Source organism: Salmo salar, chromosome ssa23 (assembly GCF_905237065.1).
Source record: "Salmo salar chromosome ssa23, Ssal_v3.1, whole genome shotgun sequence".
In the NCBI taxonomy this organism is placed as follows: Eukaryota; Metazoa; Chordata; class Actinopteri; order Salmoniformes; family Salmonidae; genus Salmo; species Salmo salar.
Genome location: NC_059464.1, coordinates 14164685 through 14179633, shown reverse-complemented (window position 1 = coordinate 14179633; position 14949 = coordinate 14164685). Strand labels below are relative to the sequence as shown.

At 41.8% G+C, this 14949-nt stretch overlaps 1 protein-coding gene and 1 long non-coding RNA gene across 4 annotated transcripts in view; one reads left to right on the top strand and one right to left on the bottom strand.

Annotated features, from left to right (window-relative positions):
• Positions 1–14949, bottom strand: part of LOC106584195 (trafficking protein particle complex subunit 8) — a 105975-nt gene that overhangs the window by 50804 nt on the left and 40222 nt on the right. For all 3 annotated transcript variants that reach the window (XM_014169189.2, XM_014169191.2, XM_014169190.2), the window contains 5 exons: positions 14501–14601; positions 14186–14291; positions 13419–13550; positions 12812–13036; positions 5461–5566 (listed from right to left, as the gene is read on the bottom strand). In XM_014169189.2, coding sequence (XP_014024664.1) covers positions 5461–5566; positions 12812–13036; positions 13419–13550; positions 14186–14291; positions 14501–14601 — 670 coding nt within the window. The remainder of the gene's footprint in view (positions 1–5460; positions 5567–12811; positions 13037–13418; positions 13551–14185; positions 14292–14500; positions 14602–14949) is intronic.
• Positions 1–14949, top strand: part of LOC106584196 (uncharacterized) — a 31509-nt gene that overhangs the window by 7511 nt on the left and 9049 nt on the right. The gene's annotated exons all lie outside the window — the stretch shown is intronic.

The window sequence follows — 14949 nt, the reverse complement described above, 5'->3', positions numbered from 1 at the left end:
AGGGTACTGGTCAGTCTGAGCTGTCTGATTGTGGGAGCCATATTCCTAATACACAATGAATCACTCGAGAAGCCAGAAGGTGGTAACTTGACCCATAGGGTAGAAGATGATGATTTTGTATTACTCAAGTACAAGAGGTCACTCAATTTGGATAAAAAGGAAGTGAGAGTAGAGTTAACCTGTTAGGGACAGACGTTCCGCTAGCTAAATACAAATACCTCAAAAATGCTATAACTTCAATTTTTCAAACATATGACTATTTTACACCATTTTAAAGACAAGACTCTCCTTTATCTAACCACATTGTCCAATTTCAAAAAGGCTTTACAACGAAAGAAAAACATTAGATTATGTCAGGAGAGTACCCAGCCAGAAATAATCACACCCCCATTTTTCAAGCTAGCATATATGTCACAAAAACCAAAACCACAGCTAAATGCAGCACTAACCTTTGATGATCTTCATCAGATGACACTACTAGGACATTATGTTATACAATACATGCATGTTTTGTTCAATCAAGTTCATATTTATATCAAAAACCAGCTTTTTACATTAGCATGTTTTGTTCAGAACTAGCATACCCACCGAAAACATCCGGTGAATTTACTAAATTACTCATGATAAACGTTCACAAAAAACAATTATTTTAAGAATTATAGATACAGAACTCCTTTATGCAATCGCGGTGTCCGATTTTAAAATAGCTTTTCGGTGAAAGCACATTTTGCAATATTCTGAGTAGATAGCCCGGCCATCATGGCTAGCTATTTTGACACCCACCAAGTTTGGCACTCACCAAACTCAGATTTACTAGTAGAAAAATTGGATTACCTTTGCTGTTCTTCGTCAGAATGCACTCCCAGGACTTCTACTTACACCCAATGTTGTTTTGGCTCCAAATAATCCATAGTTATATCCAAATAGCTCCGTTTTGTTCGTGCGTTCAAGACACTATCCGAGGGGTGACGCGCCGGTGCATATCGTGACAAAAAATGTCAAAATATTCCATTACCGTACTTCGAAGCATGTCAAACGCTGTTTAACCTGTTAGGGCTAGGGGGCAGTATTGACACGGCTGGATAAAAAAACATACCCGATTTAATCTGGTTACCACTCCTACCCAGTAACTAGAATATGCATATTCTTATTACATATGGATAGAAAACACCCTACATTTTCTAAAACTGTTTGAATGGTGTCTGTGAGTATAACAGAACTCATTTGGCAGGCAAAACCCTGAGACATTTTCTGACAGGAAGTGGATACCTGATGTGTTGTATTGCCTTTAAACCTATCCCATTGAAAAACACAGGGGCTGAGGAATATTTTGGCACTTCCTATTGCTTCCACTAGATGTCACCAGCCTTTACAAAGTGTTTTGAGTCTTCTGGAGGGAGATCTGACCGAACAAGAGCCATGGAACGATGATGTCCCATTAGACACCTGGCGCGCGAGTTCATGTTGGGTACCCTCGTTCCAATACGTTATAAAAGAGTATGCATTCGTCCACCTTGAATATTATTCATGTTCTGGTTAAAAAGGCCCTAATGATTTATGCTATACAACGTTTGACATGTTTGAACGAACGTAAATATATTTTTTCTCCTCGTTCATGACGAGAAGTCCGGCTGGCTTAGATCATGTGCTAACAAGACGGAGATTTTTGGACATAAATGATGAGCTTTTTTGAACAAAACTACATTCGTTATGGACCTGTGATACCTGGAAGTGACATCTGATGAAGAGAATCAAAGGTAATGGATTATTTACATAGTATTTTCGATTTTAGATCTCCCCAACATGACGTCTAGTCTGTATCGCAACGCGTATTTTTCTGGGCGCAGTGCTCAGATTATTGCAAAGTGTGATTTCCCAGTAAGGTTATTTTTAAATCTGGCAAGTTGATTGCGTTCAAGAGATGTAAATCTATAATTCTTTAAATGACAATATAATATTTTACCAATGTTTTCTAATTTTAATTATTTAATTTGTGACGCTGACTTGACTGCCGGTTATTGGAGGGAAACGATTTCCTCAACATCAATGCCATAGTAAAACGCTGTTTTTGGATATAAATATGAACTTGATAGAACTAAAAATGCATGCATTGTCTAACATAATGTCCTAGGAGTGTCATCTGATGGAGATTGTAAAAGGTTAGTGCATCATTTTAGCTGGTTTTATGGTTTTGGTGACCCAGTCTTTGAATTGACAAAACATTACACACAACTCTTGTAAATGTACTGTCCTAACATACTCTAAATTTATGCTTTCGCCGTAAAACCTTTTTGAAATCGTAAAACGTGGTTAGATTAAGGAGATGTTTATCTTTCAAAGGGTGTAAAATAGTTGTATGTTTGAAAAATTTGAATTTTGACATTTATTTGGATTCAAATTTGCCGCTCTTGAAATGCACCTGCTGTTGATGGAGTGCACCACGGGTGGCACGCTAACGTCCCACCTAGCCCCAAGAGGTTAAAATCAATTTTTATGCGATTTTTCTCGTAAAATAGCGATAATATTCCAACCGGGAGACGTATCCGTTCAAACACTGAAATAACAAAATGGAGTCTTCACATGCACGCGCGTGCCAGTGTCATTGTTCTCAGAAGTACCACTCACCAAAACCCCTACTGTTTTTCGACCCAGAGACTGCAGAGTTACCATTCAACGTTCTGGCGCCTTCTGAGAGCCTATGAAAGCCTTAGAAAATGTCACGTTACAGCAGAGATCCTGTATTTTCGATTAAGAGGCTACAGAAGGCCAAGGAAATGGTCAGACAGGGCACATCTCATATAGAATCTTCTCAGGTTTTGGCCTGCCATATGAGTTCTGTTATACTCACAGACACTATTCAAACAGTTTTTGAAACTTTGGGGTGTTTTCTATCCAAATCTACTAATTATATGCATATTCTAGTTTCTGGGCAGGAGTAATAACCAGATTAAATCGGGTACGTTTTTTATCCGGCCGTGAAAATACTGCCCGCTATCCTAAACACGGTAAACCTCTTGACGGTCGCCTAGGATAGGGGGCGCCACAGCGCATTTTGAAAAAAATTCGTTCCCATTTTAAACGGCCTACTACTCAAACTCAGAAGCTAGGATATGCATATAATTAATACTTGTGGATAGAAAACACCCTAAAGTTTCTAAAACTGTTTGAATGGTGTCTGTGAGTATAACAGAACTCATACGTCAGTCAAAACCCCGAGACAGATGGAAACAGGAAGTGGAATTCTGAATTGCGAACTCAACTTCATCACGTTGCCTATTAATCACACCGTGAGCTATGGTTCATTGAGCACTTCCTATTGCTTCCACTAGATGTCCCCAGTCTTTACAAAGTGGTTTGAGTCACCTACTGTTAAAACTGAATGAATGAGACGCTGTGGAACGTGGTCACACGGAGAGGGCCATCACCATTATGACGCCGGCGCCCCTGGTTACCCTCCCCTTTCGAAACGTTTTGAAACACAATGCAATCGTCCCCCTCGAATCTTATTGGCTCTCTTGTTGAAAAATGCCCTGAAGATTTATGTTATACAACGTTTGACATGTTTGAACGAACCTAAATGGGGGGAAAAAAAGCATTTTCTCGAAATGGCTGTCCCGCGGACGACAGAGCATTTGGATCAGCCTTCAGACGCGCTAACAAGAACAAGCTCTTGAAACATAAAGGAGTAATTTTTTCGAACGAAAATACATTTGTTGTGGACCTGGGATTCCTGGAAGTGCTTTCTGATGAAGACAACCAAAGGTAAGGGATTATTGACAATAGTATACAAGACTAGATGTGATATGCGATTGTTCGAAGATGGCGCTGACCTGTAACGTTAGCCTATTTTTCAGAGTATCGCATCCCCTTTCATCGCAAAGTATGATTACCCAGTAAAGTTAATTTTAAATCTGGCATTACAGGTGCTTTCAAGAGATATTCATCTATAAATCTTAGAATGACAATATTAAATTTTAAAAATGTTTTCGAATAGTAATTTAGTAAATTGTAGCTCTGTTTCATCGGATGCATTTGAGGGAAAATAGTTAGTCAACGTTACGCACCGATGTAAAATGCTGTTTTTATATATAAATATGAACTTTATCGAACAAAAGAATGCATGTATTGTGTAACATGATGTCCTAGGTGTATCATCTGATGAAGATTGTCAAAGGTTAGTGCTGCATTTAGCTGTTTTTTGGTTATTTGTGATGCATGTGGTTGGTCGGAAAATGGCTATGTGGCTACTTTTACGATATACTCTAACATAATCTAATGTTTTGCTTTTGCTGTAAAGCCTTTTTGAAATCGGACAACGTGGTTCGATTCAGGAGAGGTGCATCTATAAAACTATAGAATTTGAGAAAAAAAAAAAGATTTCTTTTTTTCTTTTTATTTTGTTATGCTAATGGCGATATGATTTTTCGTTGGATGTCCGTCCCGTATGCTGCACAGGGGTTAAGGATGTGTCAGTTGAGTTCTATGTAGACCAAATAGGGTCCCTAACCTCATGGCAATCTAGATTCTGACTTCATGGGGAAGGTATCTATGTAGATCCCCGTGTAACTCATGGAAGCAAGTCATAGCGCACACAGAGAGAGAGAGAGGGCTATATAAATCCACACACCCAGTATGGAAGCAGATGGAGTATAGTGAAGGTGTTTTTTGACTGTAATCCGGAGCAAGCAAAGTACTGCTTAAAAGTGCGAATTACCATTAACAGCGTAAAGCAAGAGGATTTTGGGTTATGGTATGTGGGATTTGACCAGACTTTGGGTGACACTATGGTACCATTCAGAGTAGCAGAGGTAGGGATAAGAGATGGTTCTACGACTAGCCAGGATACAAGCAATACCCCTGATAAAATGGACGTCCCCCGTGGAGTTATTCAGAGTCAAGGACCGGTAAGGATAGATCAAACTAAAGATCTTAATGAAGTTATAGAGGTAGAAACAGGGTTCGCGGATAGTAATTTATGGATGGAGTGGATCCAATATACAGCAAGGTCTATGGCTAAGGAAGAATGTTATGCCTGTGGAACAGCCAAACCCCGATTAACAACTACCCCGTTCCCACTTGATGGAACTAATTCACCTAGAGGGGTAGCGTGTATGGAAAAGCTTTTCATGAAAGCCCAGGCAGCCACACTTTGGCAATGTCTGAAATGGCACCCTATTCCCTTCTTGGTCAAAAGATGTGCACTGTATAGGGTGCCATTTGGGACTCAGTCTTTAACTCCTCTGATCTTCATTCAAAGTTTGACTCTTTAATGACAAAGATAGTCGCTCAGCAGCAGTGCGCAAACACTAGACGTACGTCTCGTTTCAGTCTCAAAATGCACATTTAAGTTCACACTGCACTGTCTCACAGCTATTTTTGCAGCTTGACATGTATGATTGGTGAGCAGTGTGTGTGTGTGTGTGTGTGTGTGTGTGTGTGTGTTGTGTGTCTCAGTCTTACCCTCTGCCAGGCGGCGTTCATGGCCGAAGTAGACCCTGGTGGCAGAGCTGTTGATGCAGGGTAGGGGAAGCTGGGGTAGCGCCACCTCACATGCCCCCGTAACATTCTGGAGGAAAAGGTAGAGAGCAAGGAGACACTTAACACACACAAGGCTGTGACAGTCTTGGAATGAGGTTACAGAACTTGGCCAGTCCAACGTACACAGGGGGTAGGGAACAACGACTCAAAAGAAACACATGGCTTTTCTCCACAACTACACTATTATGTGTAGCATTTAATTATAATTATTCAAGACATTATTACTTCTAAATATTAGTCTAGTATACAAATTAAGAAATGACAGATTAGAGTGAGCATTGTCACATTTTCGAATTGACAACACAGGCTATCAGACAAAAGAAATGTGCAATTTCACTATTGCAATGCACTTAGTGTACACACACACAGTACCAGAGTTCTGTAGTGTGTACAGTAGGGCCAGGACGACAACAGTATTGCGGCAAGGAAACAAAATACGAAGTGGATGTGACTTCTTTAGAAAAACAGCCCTAATATTAGGGGTGAAAGTAAGGCGGTACAGTCATGGCCAAAAGTTTTGAGAATGACACAGATTATTTTTCAAAGTCTGCTGCCTCAGTTTGTATGATGGCAATTTGCATATACTCCAGAATGTTATGAAGAGTGATCAGATGAATTGCAATTAATTGCGAAGTCTTTCTTTGCCATGCAAATGAACGGAATCCCGAAAAAACATTTCCACTGCATTTCAGCCCTGCCACAAAAGGACCAGCTGACATGTCAGTGATCCTCTCGTTAACACAGGTGTGAGTGTTGACGAGGACAAGGCTGGAGATCACTCTGTCATGCTGATTGAGTTCGAATAACAGACTGGAAGCTTCAAAAGGAGGGTGGTGCTTGGAATCATTGTTCTTCCTCTGTCAATCATGGTTACCTGCAAGGAAACACATGCCGTCATCATTGCTTTGCACAAAAAGGGCTTCACAGGCAAGGATATTGCTGCCAGTAAGTTTGCACCTAAATCAACCATTTAACGGATCATCAAGAACTTCAAGGAGAGCGGTTCAATTGTTGTGAAGAAGGCTTCAGGGCGCCCAAGAAAGTCCAGCAAGCGCCAGGACCGTCTCCTAAAGTTGATTCAGCTGCGGGATCGGGGCACCACCAGTATAGAGCTTGCTCAGGAATGGCAGCAGGCAGGTGAGAGTGCATCTGCACGCACAGTGAGGCGAAGACTTTTGGAGGATGGCCTGGTGTCAAGAAGGGCAGCAAAGAAGCCACTTCTCTCCAGGAAAAATAATCAGGGACAAACTGATATTCTGCAAAAGGTACAGGGATTGGACTGCTGAGGACTGGGGTAAAGTTATTTTCTCTGATGAATCCCTACCCAATTTTTTGGGGCATCTGGAAAAAAGCTTGTCCGGAGAAGACAAGGTGAGCACTACCATCAGTCCTGTGTCATGCCAACAGTAAAGCATCCCGAGACCATTTATGTGTGGGGTTGCTTCTCAGCCAAGACTGTGGGCTCACTCACAATTTTGCCTAAGAACACAGCCATGAATAAAGAATGGTACCAACACATTCTCCGAGAGCAACTTCTCCCAACCATCCAGGAACAGTTTGGTGACGAACAATGCCTTTTCCAGCATGATGGAGCACCTTGCCATAAGGCAAAAGTGATAACTAAGTGGCTCGGGGAACAAAACATCAATTTTTGGGTCCATGGCCAGGAAACTCCCCAGACCTTAATCCCATTGAGAACTTGTGGTCAATCCTCAAGAGGCAGGTGGACAATCAAAAACCCACAAATTCTGACGAACTCCAAGCATTGATTATGCAAGAATGGGCTGCCATCAGTCAGGATGTGGCCCAGAAGATAATTGACAGCATGTCAGGGCGGATTGCAGAGGTCTTGAAAAAGAAGGGTCAACAATGCAAATATTGACTCTTTATATCAACTTCATGTAGTTGTCAATAAAAGCCTTTGACACTTATGAAATGCTTGTAATTATACTTCAGTATTCCATAGTAACATCTGACAAAAATATCTAAAGACAGAGGCAGCAGACTTTGCGAAAATGTATATTTGTGTCATTCTCAAAACTTTTGGCCATGACTGTACAATCCGGTAATATTGGGGGTATGCCGTACCGGTAAAACATGAGCCCATCACAATAATTAAAGCAAAATGTCAAGTAAAATCTAGGCTATTACACCACTTTTATTCACTTCTACATTTCAGATGCATGAAAAATTTGCGAATGGAGTAGAAAAAAAGTTTGTGTAGCCTACTCTCCAAAATGCGATTCGACAAGAACACTGAAATTTGGCCAAAACCGAGACGCGTGCAGACAGCAGTGGCTGCATAAATTCTGGCCTAATGACATTTGCCAAATGTCGTGACAGTTTTTGGTGTTTTATGTAACAGATATCTCTTTCCATTCACCACTGTTTAGAGGCTGGAAATATGTTGCAAATGAATGAACGTGTGCGGGTAGCCTAGTAAAGAAAAACCTTGAAGTGATTGTTTGACAACGCAATGAAAACATGACTGGTTGGGTTTATGCCACAATAAAAGGTAATGCATTCAAAAAGTTAAATGACAAATCTTTACGACTAGGCCCACAGAGAACCTAATGAATTAATAGGGATTGTATACGGTATCCAATTCTATGATTAGGCCCATACATTTTTTGGGTGCACGCACATATAGGAGGTCCTGTACCAGGAAGAAAATGTATTCCATGTTCACCCCTGCCTAACGTAGAAAACATGTTTTTGTCATCGAGTCATATCCGTATGTATTTATTGTCCAAGCTATAGCACACTATTCTACATACTGCAGGTTTTTAAAAGGACCAAAATACAAGGAAATAAGTGTTTTTTTAAGATACATGTTCCATCTTTCATTTTAAATAACCTCTTATCAAAATAACTGCCTCATGTCTTCCTTGGTAATGGAATCCTGAGGGACAGCAGGCTAGCCAATGATTCGCTCCCACTGGCTGGAGCGAACCCAGGAGTGAGTCAACATGGCGCCACTCTAGTCTAGTCGGGAGGGCCAGGGGACAGAGTAATGTCACGATACCGGAATTTAGACTTTGATACAGATACAGGGTTAGTACCACGATGCTCGATACCAAAGCAATACCACAGCAACAAAAGGACTGTAGAAGAGCTGTGAGAAGGTCAGTTGTTATAAATAAATTATATGGGTTCCCAAAAGAACTGATCTTTATCAAATCTAATTTCATACGACGTATAAATAACTTTCGGAAAGTTCAGATTCTAGGCTAGCCATTTAAAAAAAAAAATAATAATAATAATATTGCCCACAGATCTAAGTAGGGTTGGACGGGATCCGCTATTACCAAAATCTGCACACAAGGGGCATTATTTCAACCAAAAAAACAAGGATCTTGATCAAGGAGGGGATTGAATGTCTCTTCTGTAACCAAGCACTTGATCTTGACATCCAGGCACTTAGCTTGAAAGTCAACAAAACAAATGCACAGATGGATATTTTTTATTTCACACATCTTATACACTGAACAAAAATATAAACGCAACATGTAAAGTGTTGGTTCCATGTTTCATGAGCTGATATAAAAGATGCCAGAAAAGTTTCATATGCACAAAAAAGCTTATTTCTCTCAAATTCTGTGCACAAATTTGTTTACATCCCTGTAGATGAGCATTTCACCTTTCCCAAGATAATCCACCCACCTGACAGGTGTGGCATATCAAGAAGCTGATTAAACAGCATGATCAACAGGTTCTCCTTGTGCTCGGGACAATAAAAGGCCACTAAAATGTGCAGTTTTGACTTAACAAAATGACACAGATGTCTCAAGATTTGAGGAGCACGCAATTGGCATGCTGACTGCAGGAATGCCCACCAGAGCGGTTGCCAGAGAATTTCATGTTATTTTCTCTACCATAAGCTGCCTCCAACGTCATTTTAGAGAATTTGGCAGTACATCCAACCGGCCTCACAACCGCAGACCACATGGGACAGAGTGCCCCATGATGGCGGTGTGGTTATGGCAAGGGCAGGCATAAGCTACGAACACGATTGCATTTTATCAAAGGCAATTTGAATGCACAAAAAATACACAATGACGAGATCCTGAGGCCCATTTTTTGTTAAGGTGTCTGTAACCAGATGCATATCTGCATTCCCAGTCATGTGAAATCCATAGATTCAGCCTAACAAATGTATTTCCTCATATGAACTGTAACTCAGTCAAATCAATGAAACTGTTGCATGTCACTTTTATATTTTTTGTTCAGTATACTTATAAGCATTGGCGTAGCTCGCACCCCAGTGGGGGACTTACGCTATTGAAAATCATAGTCGGTATTTCGAAATATACATATACCGGGGTATCACCCAAGCCTCGACCTAAGTGAATTTGAACAACCCTTTAACTGGAACAGAATATGGAAAAATGTGACCTTGGCATAACAACTTAAACATTTTATGTTTGTTCACAGAAACGTTTAACAATGAAATTGGCCCCAACTCCCAACTGTTCACTGGGTACCCTAAAATCAGGCAGACACATTCCTTTGTAATTATGCCCTGCAGTTAAATGCTTCTGGGACAAAGTTACAAAATTCATTTCGAATGAAGTGCATGAATGTAAATATTAAGTCTGCTATGTTGCTAAATGATAGCATTGCTATCTGCATTGTTGGTTAGGGGATCGTACGTAAGCATTTCACTGTAAGGAATACCTGTTGTATTCGACGCATGTGACTAATAAAATTTGATTTGAGCTCCTTGAATCTCTGACTGCTGGCAGGCAGCACTGTTGCAAAAAAGATGTTGGCTCTTAGATGGCAATCAACTCACACTTCAACTCGCTAGTGGTTACAGTTACTATTAGAAGTTATCACATTCGAATTATCAACAGTAAGAATGAATGGTGCTAATCAACTACTGTATACTTGGCTCTGTAAAGAATAATCTCACCTAAAGTCCAACACAAACAAATGAACAATCTATGAAGTCCAACAGATAGACACACACACACAGATACATACAGAGCACTCTGGACTTTTTCCTAATTTTATTACGTTACAGCCTTATTAAAAAAAAAAATGTTTGTCCTCATCTACACACAAAGCGAAAACAGGGAATAAAAAAAATAAACAGAAACACCTAATTTACATAAGTATTCAGACGCTTCGCTATGAGACTTGAAATTGAGCTCAGGTCCATCCTGTTTCCATTGATCATCCTTGAGATGTTTCTACAACTTCATTGGAGTCCACCTGTGGTCAATTCAATTGATTGGACATGATTTGGAAAGGCACACACCTGTCTATATAAGGTCCCACAGTTGACAGGGCATGTCAGAGCAAAAACCAAGCCATGAGGTCAAAGGAATTGTCAGAAGAGCTCCGAGACAGGACCGTGTCGAGGCACAGATCTGGGGAAGGGTACCAAAACATTTCCGCAGCATTGAAGGTCCCCAAGAACACAGTGGCCTCCATCATTCTTAAATGGAAGAAGTTTGGAACTACCAAGACTCTTCCTAGAGCTGGCCGCCCAGCCAAACTGAGCAATCGGGGGAAAAGAGCCTGGGTCAGGGAGGTGACCAAGAACCCGATGGTCACCCTGACAGAGCTCCAGAGTTCCTCTGTGGATATGGGAGAACCTTACAGAAGGACAACCATCTCTGCAGCACTCCACCAATCAGGCCTATATGGTAGAGTGGACAGACGGAAGCCACTCAGTAAAAGGCACATGACAGCCCACGTGGAGTTTGCCAAAAGGCACCTAAAGGACTGACCATGAGAAAGATTCCCTGGTCTGATGAAACCAAGATTGAACTATTTGGCCTGAATGCCAAGCGTCACGTCTGGAGGAAACATGGCGCCATCCCTACGGTGAAGCATGGTGGTGGCAGCATCATCATGCTGTGGGGATGTTTCTCAGTGGCAGGAACTGGGAGACTAATCAGGATTGAGGGAAAGATGAACGGAGCAAAGTACAGAGAGATCCTTGATAAAAATCCTCTCCAGAGCGCTCAGGACCTCAGACTGGGGGTGAAGGTTCACCTTCCAACAGGACAATGAACCTAAGCACACAGCCAAGACAAAGCAGGAGTGGCTTCAGAACAAGTCTCCGAATGTCCTAGAGTGGCCCAGTCAGAGACTAGACTTGAACCCGATCGAACATCGAGACCTGTGCAGCGACACTCCCCATCCAACCTGACAGAGCTTGAGAGGATCTGCAGAGAATGGAAGAAACTCCCCAAATACAGGTGTGCCAAGCTTGTAGAGTCAGACCCAAGAAGACTCAAGGCTATAATCGCTGCCAAAGGTCCTTCAACAAAGTACTGAGTAAAGGGTTTGAGATATGGATGGGGTGCGGGTGGTTGGACAGAGACATGTTGGGCTGGGTGGAATGGGCAGTTGGGGGGGTATAGGCCACCTAATTTCTTTATATACCAATTTTAATATTACAAAATCCTGTGTGATCAATATGATCATTTCTCTGTATGTATTTCTTACTTCAGTAATTATTTTGAGTGACAGCCCACGTTATATAAATTTAATATACACAGAGTGCACAAAACATTAAGGACACCTTCCTAATATTGAGTTGTACCCGCCCCTTTCACACTCAGAACAGCCTGAATTCATCAGGGCATGGACTCTACAAGGTTTTGAAAGCATTCCACAGGGATGCTGGCCCATGTTGACTCCAATGCGGCCCACAGTTGTGTCAAGTTGGCTGGATGTCCTTTATGTGGTGGACCATTCTTGATAGACATGGGAAAAACCCAGCAGCATTGCAGTTATTTACACAAACTAGTACACTTGTCACGTAAATCTTGCGTGTCTTTCCCATTCACCCTCTGAATGGCACACATACACAACCCATGTCTCAATTGTCACAAGGTTTAAAAATCCTTCTCCAACCTGTCTCATCCCCTTCATCTACATTGATTGAAGTGACATCAATAACGGATCATGGATTCACCTGGTCAGTCTGTCATGGAAATAGGTGTCCTTAATGTTTTGTACATAGTGTATGAATTTATATGAATAATGTACCTGTACACAATGCAACACTAGGACAGCCTGTGTCATTCCAGAGTCTATAACGCCATGGCCTTATTCAGGGGTATAGAGGTACTCTCTAAGAAAGGCTTCCTGAGCCTCCCTGTGGTAGGCTGTATTAAGGTAGAATTGAGGTTATGTATAGGTTGTGATCTTGTTTTCTTGACTCTCTGCTGTGGGGTTGTAATAATGTGTTAACGGTGTGGAAAGGTTGTTTTAAGGTTGTGATAGGATTTTATTAACATTGTAAGTGTGTTACCTTGTAGACGTAGAGGTATTCCCGGAGGAAGGCTCCCTGCTGTGTGGAGGTCTGCTGGCTGTCATTGGTGAGGATGTGTCTGAAGGCTGTGACAGCGTTCTCTGGTTGGCGCAGGGTGAAGGACTGGCGGCCAATAGTGAAGTTGATATGGTCCTCAGCCAGGGACCAGCCTTTACCCTTATACACCTGCATGGCCTGGCAGTAACACCGCAACGCATGGCGCTTCTACAGAGAGAGACAGAGAGAGACAGAGAACAATCAACATGCTCCATCAAGAGTTCTGAAATGGAATACTCTAACAATTCTAGAACTTTGAAGACGGCAGGCCTCCCGCTCAAACCGGGCATCAGAAGGACAGAAACCATACCATCTGTCTGACCCACCAGTAGAATGACTCCGGTCTCATCTCAGATAACCACATTCTGTTTTTAAAAGGCCTCATTGGACAAATTCTGCTTTTATAAGGCCTGATTGATGTTTACACACCCACAATTCCTCTTCACCAGGAATTTACATACCCAAGAACATGGTACCTCCCTGTTTCGCCTTCTTCAGTTGCATGTCTACAGAACACAGCCTAACTTTAGCCTGTTTTGGTCCCACTCACCTGCCCTGCCTTGCTGAAGCGGTGTCCTGCCAGGATCATGTGGAAGGCAAACTTCCTGACCATGGGGTTCCGCATGTTAATGAAACAGTGGGCTGCCTGCTCCAATAGGAGGGCAGAACGCAGGTCAGAGTCCTGGGAGGGAGATAGACAGGGTTATACAGGTTAGCTAATACCTTGGACATGCCACACAACATATTCATTTAACTTTTAATTATACAGGTTAGTCTAACTTAGATAAAATCTCGTTTGCAAGAGAAACCTGTTCAAGACGGCAGTAACATTACAATAGTTTCAGACATAAATATAAGCTACACGTAACAGTGATTTGACTGCTACAGAATTACAGAGCCAGAGGTTAATCTACAGTGTAAAAACAAAGAACCTGATACAATGATAAATCAGAAGTAGTGTCTTGAGCCCCATCAATGTTTATTTGGGTCCAATACCGATTCTTTGGGGGGACAAAACTTGCCTTAAAATGGTATCGGTGAGGAAATTAAATTATTATTCCACAATGAATTCTCATAAATTGCCATCCAACAGAGCAATTGTCTAAGAAAAATGCTCAAATGTTGACTTCTTACATTGTGACAATAATGACATGAGAATGGCCGCAAGTGTTCAAATAAGCATGAGACTTTCTCCATCCCATTTATTGATTATTGGTGGAATTATCGGTGAATAACGATATGGCGTTTTCAGGCCAATATCGGCCGATAATGTCGGTGACCCGATATATCGGTCGTGCTCTAGTAGATTCTTCTCACCTCACTGGTCATCTTGATGAGGAGGGTAGCAGCGTCAGAGTACTTGGCCTGACTCTTTAGTACCTCAGCACTGAGCAGAGCACAACGTTCAGCTAGGATCATGTTCCTGTATGGGGGGGAAAGACTTTTATAAAACATTCTTACACACATAGACACACACACACACACCACTACCACAGGGGTGAAAGCATATTGTAGTTTTGTTGCTTGCATGCGGCTTTTCAGCTATGAGGCTGGTTATTTTAGCTTACTGGCATTGTTAGTCAATGTGCAATTTTGTGACAGCACATGAAAGTGTGTGTGTCAATGTCGTACTTGGACACATCTCTGTAGGTCTGTATTGCCGTGTCCATGTAGTGTGCTGGATACGGCCTTGGAGCCCCAACTTGTAGAAACGCAGACACTGCTGCCATCTCCTACATACAGAGAAATGAGTGAGAGGGATGGATGCAGAGAGAGAGAGGGGGGAGATGAGGGGAAAGAGATGAATGAGAGAGGAGAAAGAGAGCAGAGTGAGAGAGGGGCAGCAAAAGAGAAAGAATCATTTCAAATATATTTCTCATATATCCATACAACCATCTGTGTTGAGTGTTATAAATGTTTTTTGTGTGTTGAGGCTAGGTATCAGACACGTGAGGGGTGGTCACGGTTCCTGACCATCGGCCTGCCATTAATATTCTGGCTAAACACACACACACACACACACACACACACGTCTGTCATTAATATTCCGGTAACCCAGAAAGCCATGAGGCGTGACAGCA